Below are 13,698 nucleotides of genomic sequence, written 5' to 3'. Positions count from 1 at the left end.
TAAATGAACACCCAAGCCTCGTCATCTTATTTGAATACACAAGACAAGTGACATGTTCTCAGAATGGGATCCGAAGTCAAAACTTTTTAAAACCATAAGGCGCACAGTCAGAAATGGAGGAATATACAAGAGTGGCTCAAATGACTGCAAACGACTTGTAAACAGGTCAGAAAATATTTCCAGGTTCTTAAACTCATTTAAATGATTTTTCCCTCAATGAATATAAAGCAAAGCATTCCAAACAAATTACTGAATAAACAAAATGTTCAGAATTGCAACATACTGAAAAAAGTACTTGAAATAATTACAAAAACATTTGAAACAATATCAGAATCATATAAAATGTTCAAAAATGAGAAAACTTTATTTTTTCACAATGTACTACTTTTTCACATTAACTAAAGCTATTCAAAGTATCTAAAGTGTGCAAAGTGTTGGCAGTGTGTGCAGTATTACTGTACAGTCTTTTCAAAGAGTCTATTGTACAGCTGAATATAATTACAAGTACTTGGTGTGTGTTTGACACTTATTTGGCATGGCAGAGGGATTTCACAGACCTGATCCACTTGTGTTTGATAATAATAGTGTTGAAAACTGGAGAGTGTTTGAGCAAGAGTATGATATTTTCATACAGGCTGCTTTTTCTGATAAAGACGCACATACAAAAGCATTTATTCTGCTCAATTTAGCTGGTTCAGAAGCCATTGAGAGATAACATTCATTTGTGTATGCACCTGCTGTTTATGCAGAGAAGGGAGAAGACTTCCATATTGTGGTACAGGCTGAAACGTGGGAAGACTGAGTGCTTAAAACATAAATTTAGAGAAATGTGCAACCCTCAAATGAATATTCAAATGAATATTATAGTGGAAAGGCACTATTTTACACAAGAGATCAAAAGCTTGGTGAAACGTTTGCAGCATATATAACTGACTTGAGAAACATGGTGATCTGAGAGATGAGTTGATAAAAGACAAGCTTGTGCGTGGTGTTAATAATGATGCAGTGAGAAAGATTTTGCTTTGAGACAGTGATTTAACTTTATGCAAAAACACAGAGATGTGGCAGATATATGAACTTATAGACAAGTACACGAATATGCTTATGAATGATAAGAACATGCTTGCAGCTTCTTCCAGCATGAATGTTGATAGTATGCACCACACTACGGCTGACATTTGGACCAATCAGAATCGTAGTTTCTTTGGTGTCACCACCCACTGGATCGACTGTGACACACTTCAAGTCAGCTGCTTTATCATGCTGCAGATTACACGGAAGGTATACATATGATCTCTCCTGAGAGCATTCCCATCGAGTACAAGATAGATCAAAAGGTGTGTGCAACAATTTCTGACAATGGCAGCAATTTTGTAAAGGCTTTCACTGTCTTCTCAGAATGTGAGAGATCTGAGACTACAAGCATTCTGTCCCAAGATGAGGATGATGATGGTGAAGTGATTTACAACAGTGTGACAGCTGTGCTGAGTCAGCCAGGGCAAAGCAAGAACACCTATTCACTGCCTCCCCATCTGACATTGAATCTAGTTGCCATGCAAGATGCTGAATCTGCTTGTAATGATGCACAGTATAAAAATACCATGCGAAGCACCATGGCCAAATGCTATGCTGCTTGGAACAAGGCTAGTCACAGCACCCAAGCTTCTGAACTGGCTCAAAATAAGTGTTATTTGGCATTGATTATTCCCAGTGCAACATGATGGAATCTCTCTTTCTACGCGATGGAGAGAATTCACCTCATTGCAACTCGGGGTGAAGGTTTGCTGAATGAGATATGTGAACAGATTGGAATTGTCATCTTCAGGCCTGCAGAAATTACCTTTTTTGCTGAGTATGTGCAAGCAATGCAGCCCCTGGCAATGGCTCTGAACATCTTGCAGTAAGAGCTGAAAAGCGTCATGAGAATCCAGATCCCCACCATTATGTGCCTGACAAACAAGTTGTCCGAAGTCAGGCAGTCTGTGAAGCTTGTTGTACCACTAGTTGATGTTCTTAAAGGCACTGAGGCTCGGTTTAATCACCTTCCGGAGCGTGAAGAGCTCATTCTGGCTAGCATAGTGCATCCACAGTTCTGTTTGCGATGAATGGACACTGAAGAGCAGAAACTCAGAGGCAAGGCTCTGCTCCTTAATGCCATGCAAAAACTGGATGAACCTGCACATGGATCATCTGCAGCTTCTGCATTAACTGCCAAAGGCAGGTTCTTCAGCTTCAAAGAGTCGACACCAGCCAGTGTCAGCATATCTTCTCAGATGGACATATATTTGGCTGACCCTTCCAGAGAAATATCTTCTCTCAACCATTACCCTTTAGTCAAGAAGATATTTTTGAACACTAATACAGCTCTGCCATGTAGTGCATCTGTTGAATGCCTGTTCAGTCTTGGTGGACAAGTGCTGACTGCAAGAAGAAATAGACTGACGAACACTTTGAAAAGTTGCTCCTTCTTTGAAACAACAGAAATGTGTAGTTATTGTGAATACTTATATAAAGTAATATTTTGGTTGATGTTGTTGTGTTAAGTCTTTTTAGACTTATATGCCATTTTCTGTAAGCATTTTTGCATTCTCAGCATTTGTTTTAGCAGATTAGCCTAATGTACATTGTTGAAAATTTGATGGGTTGTTAAGTTGTTATGGGTCTTGTGTTGCAGGCTGTGCGTACTTTGGTTTAAGTATTACATTGTGACTCTCTGACTATAAAGACTAGCCTGTGGGACTTTGTAAACTATAAAATGCTTTTCATCATTACTGTAACACTGTGCATACAACTATAATACACTCGTATTTATGTGCAGTAAGCATGTATTCCTCACACACAAGTACTATGTGAGTAAATCTGAACATGAGAATTGATAAACTATACTTAAGTAAAAGTAACTCAATAGTAACTAGTTACTTTAGTTAGTAACTAGTAATAGTAATGTATTACTTTTTTAGAAAAGTAATAAGTAATAGTAACATATTACTTTCACTTAAAAGTAACTAGTAATAGTAACTTATTATTTTTAGCAGTTCAGTATGTTATCCAGATCCATGGAAGCAGTGTTCCTGGGCTTGGATAGTGACAAAAAGACTTGTTCATGGGATGTTTGAGATAGAAGGTGTGGATGTGGGTATAAGATTTGGTAATATAGAAGGCGAGAAAGGGTGAAGTTTAGGGATAAATATATCTGATAGTAAATTGGCTGTGTCTTCTAGATCTAAATATAATTTACTCTCAGCTCTGCATAGTGTTTTGCATTGTTTCTAACACAGGTAAAAGAGGCTTTGTGGTTGTCCTTTGCCTGGGTGGCAGTTTTTACCTCATGGGTGGTTGATTTGATCAGGTTCCGAATTTCATGTTAAGCTTTGTAAGAGGTATTGGAGGATGCAGCTGTCTTCAGTCTTAAACTGAATATAACTGATTTGTTGTCCAGTTTGACCAGAGAGAACATTACATTTGGTAGGGAGCAGTGCTGCCCCATACTGGTGATGACCAAGTCCAGGACTTTATTTCACTTGGTTGGCATGCAGACAAACAGTTCCAGAGAGTTTGTATTGATAAAGTCCAGAAATCTATGGGTACACATAATAGAGGATGCATACATCTCTAAGTTAATGGAGTCGTTGAAGTCCCCCAGGAGAATGGTGTTTGGTTTAATGCACAGGGATTCCATGCTAGTTAGATAGGAATTATAGGCTGAGGGGGACATAGAAGGGGTCCTTTAGTAAGTCATGATGTAATAAGAAAGTGGGATACAGTGGAGTTCCAGACTGTTATCATGTCTAACTAGTCTGAAGATAGTGTTTTTCTGCCTCTTTAGTGCATTCATCTAATGCAGTGGGCCTCAACATGTGGTAGGCCTTGAAACATTGCTGATGGGGTGTTGTCAGTGGTCTTGAACCAGTTCTCCATAACTACATAGATAGATTGTTTTCCAGGATAAAGGGTGCTTGTAGAAAGTACAGTTTTTATTTATTTATTTATTTATTTTTGTTAAGAATTCAAGTGTTGAGCAGCAATACCACTTTAGTGCATGGAGTCTCATGATTATGCTCCAAAACTGGAAAAAAGATAAACTTGTTATGCACTACTGTAGTGCACAATCCGATCATAACAGCACTGTCATGGGTGTATAACATTTGTTACACACACCCTAAGTGCTATTACAGTCCAGTATAGGGGAAGGGATGTCCCTTCAGTTCCTGAATATCTTTCCTCCTAAGTCCATGGAAGTTTACAGATTTTAGTCTGCAAGTAATTTATTTAAATTAAGGCATATTTAAAAACTGTTCCTGACTTTTCTCTTACTTGCTGTCTATGCAACAGCACTTGGTAAGTGCTTTAGTTTCTTTAGAAGGGTGTAAAACAAATCACATTTTTTATAGTACATTGACTAGATAAGACTCCATGCACTACAAAGAGTTACGATGGGTCGAGCTTTGCTCTCAAGCTGAATTTGTTGGCATCCATGTTTCAATTACATAATAATATGATTACAAACAGAGATCCAAACATAACCCTCTATGTTTTAGCTGGATTCTGTTTTGCCATGTTGGAAGTTTTTGAGGACAGACATTGCTTAAAACAAGCACGAAGTTTTAGCCAGTATATGAAAGCCTTGGGAAGACAGGTACAGGCCATCCCTGACAAAGCACATGGAATTGTCTACCATGTCCTGTAAGGCTGATGTATATTGTATATCTTTTAAAGGATACAAAATGATAGGCCAAATGGTGATGTTAATAATATTTTATTTGTATTGCTGCATCATTCTTAGTAATGGCAGAATGCTGCTCAAGGCTAGGTTCATACCTGCAATGGACACGCATTTTGAGAGCTCCATATCTCTCTCTCCATGTAGTCTTGGGAGGTACATGGCAAGTCATTTATACCCAAGTGTACTATGACTGGGTCATTGGTATACTTGTGGTACAAAGACTCCACTGAGTGCTTGCATGATGTGGTGAATCCTGACCCCTGACAGGCAACTGTCCATGACCTTCTCCTTGCACAACCTGGTGAATGGTGCATCAGTGTGCCTCACAATTTGAGTCACTTATGATTAGGATGTTTGATCCTATTTGTTTTATGGGCTTTGGAATTGAGGCAATGTTACTGTTATATATTTTTAAGATGGGTGCTTTCTGTGTTGTGTGTGTGTAAGGTTACATGTTGGTACTTGTTTCTTAGGTTGCATTTTGTTTATTTATTTTTATTTATTTGATCTTTGTTAACCGGGTTGGTCCAACTGGGTCAGAAACCCATTTTCTGTGGAGACCCAAGGAAGAAAGAGGCCTTTGCAGTTTAGGTAATTTACTTTTTGAGAGCCTCAGCATTTGTGGGTCTATGTGTTTGAATTTGATCTTGTCTGATAGTTTTAGTGTTGTATTGTGTAGTTTTAGTGTTGTGTAGTGTGGAACTGACAGTGTGCCTTTTACTTAAAGTGCCTTCATGTGAGAGATTTGCCTCACAATTGCTTGGGTTACAGCATTTAGAACAGGTGATAAATTTACTGATGTAAAAATAAAAGCACCTTTGCAAGTCCAGAATACAGTTTCATTATGCAATTTCAATAGATACAGCTTTGTATGGCAGCAATTCACCAAATCCCATTAATAAACCACTTACCAAAATTCAGCTATTTCTCAAAATACAACTGTTTCTCATGCAACACTTTAATGCTTGGTACTACAACACTTTTTCTAGGTATTCATTTTCAAGTCTGCCCAGTCATTTGTGCATTCACTTTTCTTACCTCATATTAGCAAATATCTAAAGTTGAATCCATTTTCTCAGAAAAAAAGTTCAGCGAAAAAAGTTACTCCAAAGGTTGATAGATTCCAGTGCTTTCTTTCATTCTTTTTATTTTTAGAACTTTTTCAGAATGACTGAATTGGTATGAAACTGCATTTTATAAATGTTACATCATAATAATGTGATATCATGACTCAGTCAATTACAAAGGATTACAGTAATCTAACTAAGAAAAGATATATCTTAAATCAAATATATGTTTCCATTGTGTTAAAAAATACTCACAACCTTTGTGCTAATGAAAAAAACACGTTATAGTAATATGCTTATTAAAACCAGGCTTTTTATCAACTAATATTCTAATTTGCTATCCGGCTTCTCTACATTGTAAATGTACATTGAAATCACTTTCAAGCTCAGTTAATTTAACAGAAGCAAATACAAAAAAATGAAATGTTTTGAAATCTTGACAAACATCTGCATGTTTAGCTAATGAGTTGCTAAAATCTTTGTTTATGATCACTGTCACATGTTCATAAATTCTGCTAGACAATTTTCTAATAGCTTTACCTACGTAATAACAAGTTTCATATGTTTCTGTATAAACCACACCTTTAGAATTACATTTGTAACTATCATTTGCCCAAATATATTTATCACAATTATCTATGAATATATTAGATCTGCTTCTAATGATTCTACAATATTTAAATTGATTACACTTATAAGTTGCTAATAAGGTATTGTTTGAATTGCTCAAGATCCAGTGAAAAAAGTTTTTTCCCCTATTACCTTTGATAAATCTCTTTTCCCTAAAATAATTTTCCAGTTATCTGTTAATACTTTTTTATGGTTTTCATGACATTTGAAATGGCTAAAGGAAAAGCTGTGCAGTAAAAATTCTGAGATAACAACTCCCTTTTCTGATCCATTTTGTTATCATTAAAAAAACATTCCAAGCCAGTTCTCAAAATAGGTTTAAATGTAATGTCTCATCGTGTAAACTTCTGTCATAATCCTTTCTAAAACCTAGTTTCATAACCTCTTTCAAAGAATAGTTCCTTCAAATAGTTTGCATCTGAAACATATGTTTCATTGTCACTTGAGTCTACTCAGTTTAATAAACTGTCCCTTTATCACATTAATTTTCATATGGCGTGGTTGCGGACTCCACCGATATAATTAACTATTAACAAACGTGTCTTTCCTGTATACTTTACTGTGAAAACACTCTTTAATAATATCTAAATTAATATTCAAGTCTAAAAAGTTGACTGTATCATCTAGATGTCCTAAGGTGAACGATAAAAACACAGTGCAGTTAGTTTTTAACCACATCCTCCAGCAATTGTCTTACTCTTCAGACATAAATCAGTCAGCATTAAGATCAAATAGATTTTTTTTTTTTATTGCAAACTTTGTATAGAGCAAGTTCAGTATAACATACATTGTGTTTCTCCTGGATCTTTGCACACAGTAGATTCAGAAGTACAGTGTCTCGTTCACAGGTTCACCATAAACAGTTCAGTCTTCATGTCTATAGAAATTACGTCTGTCTTATTTTATGTTTCTGGGTTACTCACAGTTTAGCAGTTTCTCACAGTGAGCTCACCTCCCCAGTGCCATCTATTGAAATAGCTGTTATTTGAGATTTCTTTTCAACTAAATGTCACTGCGGACTCCTTTTCTACTCTAGGTGTCTTGCCTCGGCAACTTCTGCATCTGCTCCATTTTATACTGAGTTGTCTGCAGCACCCACCCTATGCAGACCCCTCTCTTATAGCTCTCAAAAAGAATGTCTTACAGTCCCTTAACTTCACCCCAGTAATGATCAGTGCGAAATTTTAAGTGTAAATGGCTCTACCCTAAATCTGCCTGCATCACTTGTCTGTGAACCTGTCACAAGCAGTTTAACCTTATTAGTTAGTCCTGTAACTGCCTTATTTCACTTTTCTATGCTTTAGGACTAAAAAGTAACAATGTGAAATATGCTGTAAGAGATTATATAATGATACAAGGCACAAATAACTCAGATTAGCAAGTAAATAGTAATAATAATATGTATTTGTATTATTATTATTCTTATTATTATTAGTCCCACAGTCCAGGGGGATAAAGCACTATGCCCCAGATGATCAATGATTAATTAGAAGTTAGGGCAACAGAAGGACCAAAAGGGGAAGGAAGGGAAGTACCATCTGACATTGGCTTGCCCCTCCCATACGGAGGGAGGCTGCCTAGGCTCACTGCAGTAACACGATTAAGAGCCTGTTGAGCTGCACATTGTTTAGGAGGTTGCACATGTGCAGAAGCATGCTTGCCTCCACCTTATGAAGGCAGCCACTGTGGAGTTTGCAAAGCCATCTCAGGATGAAGGGCAAATTATGGGCCACTCCACAGCAATGGTATGATGCTGCATCAGAGTCAGTGATTTCCTCACTACCACAGCATGTGATTTGGGTTGAGCATAGGGAAGGCTAAGATGGATCAGGAAGACCTATTGAACGAGGGAAGGAGCTGCTGGCAGCAGTGGGACAAAAGACTACTACTACTAATACTACTGCTTCTACTAATGCTACTGCTACTACTAATACTACTGCTACTACTAATACTACTGCTACTACTAATGCTACTGCTAATACTACTACTAATACTACTGCTACTACTAATACTACTACTAATACTACTGCTACTACTAATACTACTACTAATACTACTGCTACTACTAATACTACTACTACTACTACTAATAATGATAATTATAATGTGGCAGAATGTCAAATATGTAAATATATTTAAATTCCAAAATGTAAATTTGCCTAGAAACTAGCATATCCCTATGTGAAAAAATAGAGTGAGCCCCATGAGTGAGATGTTGAGTTTCTAGGGGTTTTCCTTCCAAGTTTTAGTGCATGCTTAAGAGTTTCCAAATAGATATTCAACAAATGACCTTTGCTCCATAGCCTGCTTTGACTAGCATTATAACATGAGCCTTAGAAATAGCAGGGACAGCTAGTAGCACTTCCAATATTTCATCTAGTGCCCCCCTTCCAATATCTCATCTGGGGACCCTCCCTCCACTACCTCATCTAGTGCCCCCCCTTTCAATATCTCAACTAGTAACCTTCCCATCAGCTAATTCTTGTTACTTTGCTATATAAACCCAAGATCCATCCTTATACTTTTATACAATATGTGTATTTATTACCTTTTTCACCAAGATCCATCCTTATACTTTTATACAGTATGTGTGTTTATTACCTTTTTCCCCAAGATCCATCCCTATACTTTTATACAATATGTGTGTTTATTATCCTTTTCCCTAAGATACATCCTTATACTTTTATACAATATGTGTGTTTATTACCTTTTTCCCCAAGATCCATCCTTATACAATATGAGTGTTTATTACCTTTTTTCCCCAAGATCCATCCTTATACTTTTATACAATATGTGTGTTTATTATCCTTTTCCCTAAGATACATCCTTATACTTTTATACAATATGTGTGTTTATTACCTTTTTCCTCAAGATCCATCCTTATGCTTTTATACAATATGTGTATTTATTACCTTTTTCCCCAAGATCCATCCTTATACTTTTATACAATATGTGTGTTTATTACCTTTTTCCCCAAGATCCATCCCTATACTTTTATACAATATGTGTGTTTATTATCCTTTTCCCTAAGATACATCCTTATACTTTTATACAATATGTGTGTTTATTACCTTTTTCCCCAAGATCCATCCTTATACAATATGAGTGTTTATTACCTTTTTTCCCCAAGATCCATCCTTATACTTTTATACAGTATGTGTGTTTATCTTCCTCCCCAAGATCCATCCTCATACTTTTATACAATATGTGTGTTTATCTTTTTCCCCAAGATCCATCCTTATAGTTTTACACAATATGTGTGTTTATTACCTTTTTCCCCAAGATCCATCCTTATACTTTTATACAATATGTGTGTTTATTACCTTTTCCCCCAATATCCATCCTTATACTTTTATACAATATGTGTGTTTATTATCTTTTTCTCCAAGATCCATCCTTATACTTTTATGTAGTATGTGTGTTTATTATCTTTTTCCCCAAGATCCATCCTTATACTTTTATACAATATGTGTGTTTATTATCCTTTTCTCCAAGATCCATCCTTATATTTTTATACAATATGTGTGTTTATTACCTTTTTCCCCCAAGATCCATCCTTATACATTTATACAATATGTGTGTGTATTACCTTTTTCCCCAAGATCCATCCTTCTACTTCTACACAGTATGTGTGTTTATTATCTTTTTCCCCAAGATCCATCCTTATATTTTTATACAATATGTGTGTTTTTATCTTTTTCTCCAAGATCCATCCTTATACTTTTATACAGTATGTGTGCTTATTACCTTTTTCCCCAAGATCCATCCTTTTACTTTTATACAATATGTGTGTGTTTATCTTTTTCCCCAAGATCCATCATTCTACTTTTATACAATAGGTGTGTTTATTACCTTTTTCCCCAAGAGCCATCCTTATACTTTTATACAATATGTGTGTTTATTATCTTTTTCCCCAAGATCCATCCTTAATACGTTTATACAATATGTGTGTTTATTATCTTTTTCCCCAAGATCCATCCTTATACTTTTATACAATATGTGTGTTTATTACCTTTTTCCCAAGATCCATCCTTATACCTTTACACAATATGTGTGTTTCTTATCTTTTTCCCCAAGATCCATCCTTATACTTTTATACAATTTGTGTGTTTATTATCTTTCCCCCCCAAGATCCATCCTTATACTTTTAAACAATATGTGTGTTTATTACCTTTTTCCTCAAGATCCATCCTTATGCTTTTATACAATATGTGTGTTTATCTTTTTCCCCGAGATCCATCCTTATACTTTTATACAATATGTGTGTTATTACCTTTCTCCCCAAGATCCATCCTTATACTTTTATACAATGTGTGTGTTTATTACCTTTTTCCCCAAGATCCATCCTTATACTTTTATACAGTATGTGTGTTTATTATCTTTTTCCCCAAGATCCATCCTTAATACGTTTATACAATATGTGTGTTTATTATCTTTTCCCCCAAGATCCATCCTTATACTTTTATACAATATGTGTGTTTATTACCTTTTTCCCAAGATCCATCATTATACCTTTACACAATATGTGTGTTTCTTATCTTTTCCCCCAAGATCCATCCTTATACTTTTATACAATATGTGTGTTTATTATCTTTTTCCCCAAGATCCATCCTTATACTTTTATACAATATGTGTGTTTATTACCCTTTTCCTCAAGATCCATCCTTATGCTTTTATACAATATGTGTGTTTATCTTTTTCCCCAAGATCCATCCTTATACTTTTATACAATATGTGTGTTTATTACCTTTTTCCCGAAGATCCATCCTTATACTTTTATACAATGTGTGTGTTTATTACCTTTTCCCCAAGATCCATCCTTATACTTTTATACAATATGTGTATTTATTACCTTTTTCCCCAAGATCCATCTTTATACTTTTATACAATATGTGTATTTATTACCTTTTTCCCCAAGATCCATCCTTATACTTTTATACAATATGTGTATTTATTACCTTTTTCCCCAATATCCATCTTTATACTTTTATACAATATGTGTGTTTATTACCTTTTCCCCCAAGATCCATCCTTATACTTTTATACAATATGTGTATTTATTACCTTTTCCCCAAGATCCATCCTTATACTTTTATACAATATGTGTATTTATTACCTTTTTCCCCAATATCCATCTTTATACTTTTATACAATATGTGTGTTTATTACCTTTTCCCCCAAGATCCATCCTTATACTTTTATACAATATGTGTATTTATTACCTTTTTCCCCAAGATCCATCCTTATACTTTTATACAATATGTTTGTTTATTATCCTTTTCCCCAAGATCCATCCTTATACTTTTATACAATATGTGTATTTATTACCTTTTTCCCCAAGATCCATCCTTATACTTTTATACAATATGTGTGTTTATTACCTTTTTCCCCAAGATCCATCCTTATACTTTTATACAATATGTGTATTTATTACCTTTTTCCCCAAGATCCATCCTTATACTTTTATACAATATGTGTATTTATTACCTTTTTCCCCAAGATCCATCCTTATACTTTTATACAATATGTGTGTTTATTACCTTTTTCCCCAAGATCCATCCTTATACTTTTATACAATTTGTGTATTTATTACCTTTTTCCCCAAGATCCATCCTTATACTTTTATACAATATGTGTGTTTATTACCTTTTTCCCCAAGATCCATCCTTATACTTTTATACAATATGTGTATTTATTACCTTTTTCCGCAAGATCCATCCTTATACTTTTATACAATATGTGTATTTATTAGCTGTTTCCCCAAGATCCATCCTTATACTTTTATACAATATGTGTGTTTATTACCTTTTTCCCCAAGATCTATCCTTATACTTTTATACAATATGTGTATTTATTACCTTTTTCCCCAAGATCCATCCTTATACTTTTATACAATATGTGTGTTTATTACCTTTTTCCCCAAGATCCATCCTTATACTTTTATACAATATGTGTGTTTATTACCTTTTTCCCCAAGATCCATCCTTATACTTTTATACAATGTGTGTGTTTATTATCTTTTTTCCCCAAGATCCATCCTTATACTTTTATACAATATGTGTATTTATTACCTTTTTCCCCAAGATCCATCCTTATACTTTTATACAATGTGTGTGTTTATTACCTTTTTCCCCAAGATCCATCCTTATACTTTTATACAATGTGTGTGTTTGTTACCTTTTTCCTTACCATTCTTTTTCATCTGCTTTTTTTTGGTGCCTTGGATTTCTCTTTACTTAGCCCAACACAGCCACTGTCCACATTAACTGTATCAGAGTCGTGAATCTGCCTGGGTGATATAGGTTCATAGGTTCATACTAGGCTATCTGCCCTAGGGCATTTATAAGCCTAGCCAGAATGTGTTTGGCTTTCGCCACCCATTTTAAATTTATTTTGCTATGCCCTTTTTCGAGGTTAGTATACTGTGCCTCTGTCTAACAGTGACACAGAAGTGATACCCGGGGTAAACCTACAATCTCCCATCCACTCATCAAGATTCCTCTTGAAGAAGAAGATATAATGATTCATAGGTTCTACTATGCCTCATAAGTGGCGAGTGAGGACAAAGTGGTTTAGCTTTTTGACATTCTCTGCAGAAACCAGTACTCTCATGCATCCTTTCTGACAGTGGGACATTTGCAATAATGCATTGGTAAAATGCCATTTGGGTTGACTGCAGTTCCCATCATTCTCTACTTAAAGTTGGTCCAAGGATGAGTGGATTCCCTTGCCCCTAGCCTAAGAAGTAGTATGTCTTAATGTGATTCATCTCCTTGGCTGAGTCCATTATCCAGACACACTGTTTGGACAACAGCCAGCTGCAGTTTTGTGACAAAAAACCTATGCCGTTGTAGCCGGAGAGAGAGAGAAGCCTTTTTTATATATTTGCTATTTACATGCATGTGATATAAAGTTAGAGGGGACTTTCTGAAGTTTAAACCTCACTATGATATTTGCTTTGCTTCCATGTTTCAGGTATTCATTTCAAGATGAAGAAGACATGTTCATGGTTGTCGATCTTTTGCTGGGAGGAGACCTACGTTATCATATTCAGCAAAATGTTCGTTTTAAGGAGGAGACTGTGAAGCTGTACATCTGTGAAGTGGCCCTTGCACTGGATTACTTAAAGAGTAAGCGCATCATTCACAGGTCAGTCTATAACCTCTCTAATACATCACACCTTTTTGCTAAAGATGAAGGACCCCTTATGATGTGTCCAGTTCTGTACTTGGTTAATCACTTTATTCATATCATTATTATGTTTGCGCATTCCAATAG

General features: G+C 35.5%; 1 protein-coding gene across 3 annotated transcripts in view; it reads left to right on the top strand.

Moving 5' to 3' along the window:
* Nucleotides 1–13,698, top strand: part of LOC122799824 (serine/threonine-protein kinase 32A-like) — a 1,819,471-nt gene that overhangs the window by 574,257 nt on the left and 1,231,516 nt on the right. For all 3 annotated transcript variants that reach the window (XM_044069142.1, XM_044069143.1, XM_044069141.1), the window contains exon 5: nucleotides 13,396–13,569. In XM_044069142.1, coding sequence (XP_043925077.1) covers nucleotides 13,396–13,569 — 174 coding nt within the window. The remainder of the gene's footprint in view (nucleotides 1–13,395; nucleotides 13,570–13,698) is intronic.

This window comes from Protopterus annectens, chromosome 4.part0, assembly GCF_019279795.1.
Source record: "Protopterus annectens isolate FY-2018-M chromosome 4.part0, PAN1.0, whole genome shotgun sequence".
Lineage (NCBI taxonomy): Eukaryota > Metazoa > Chordata > Ceratodontiformes > Protopteridae > Protopterus > Protopterus annectens.
This window is presented reverse-complemented; position numbering and strand designations above follow the sequence as displayed.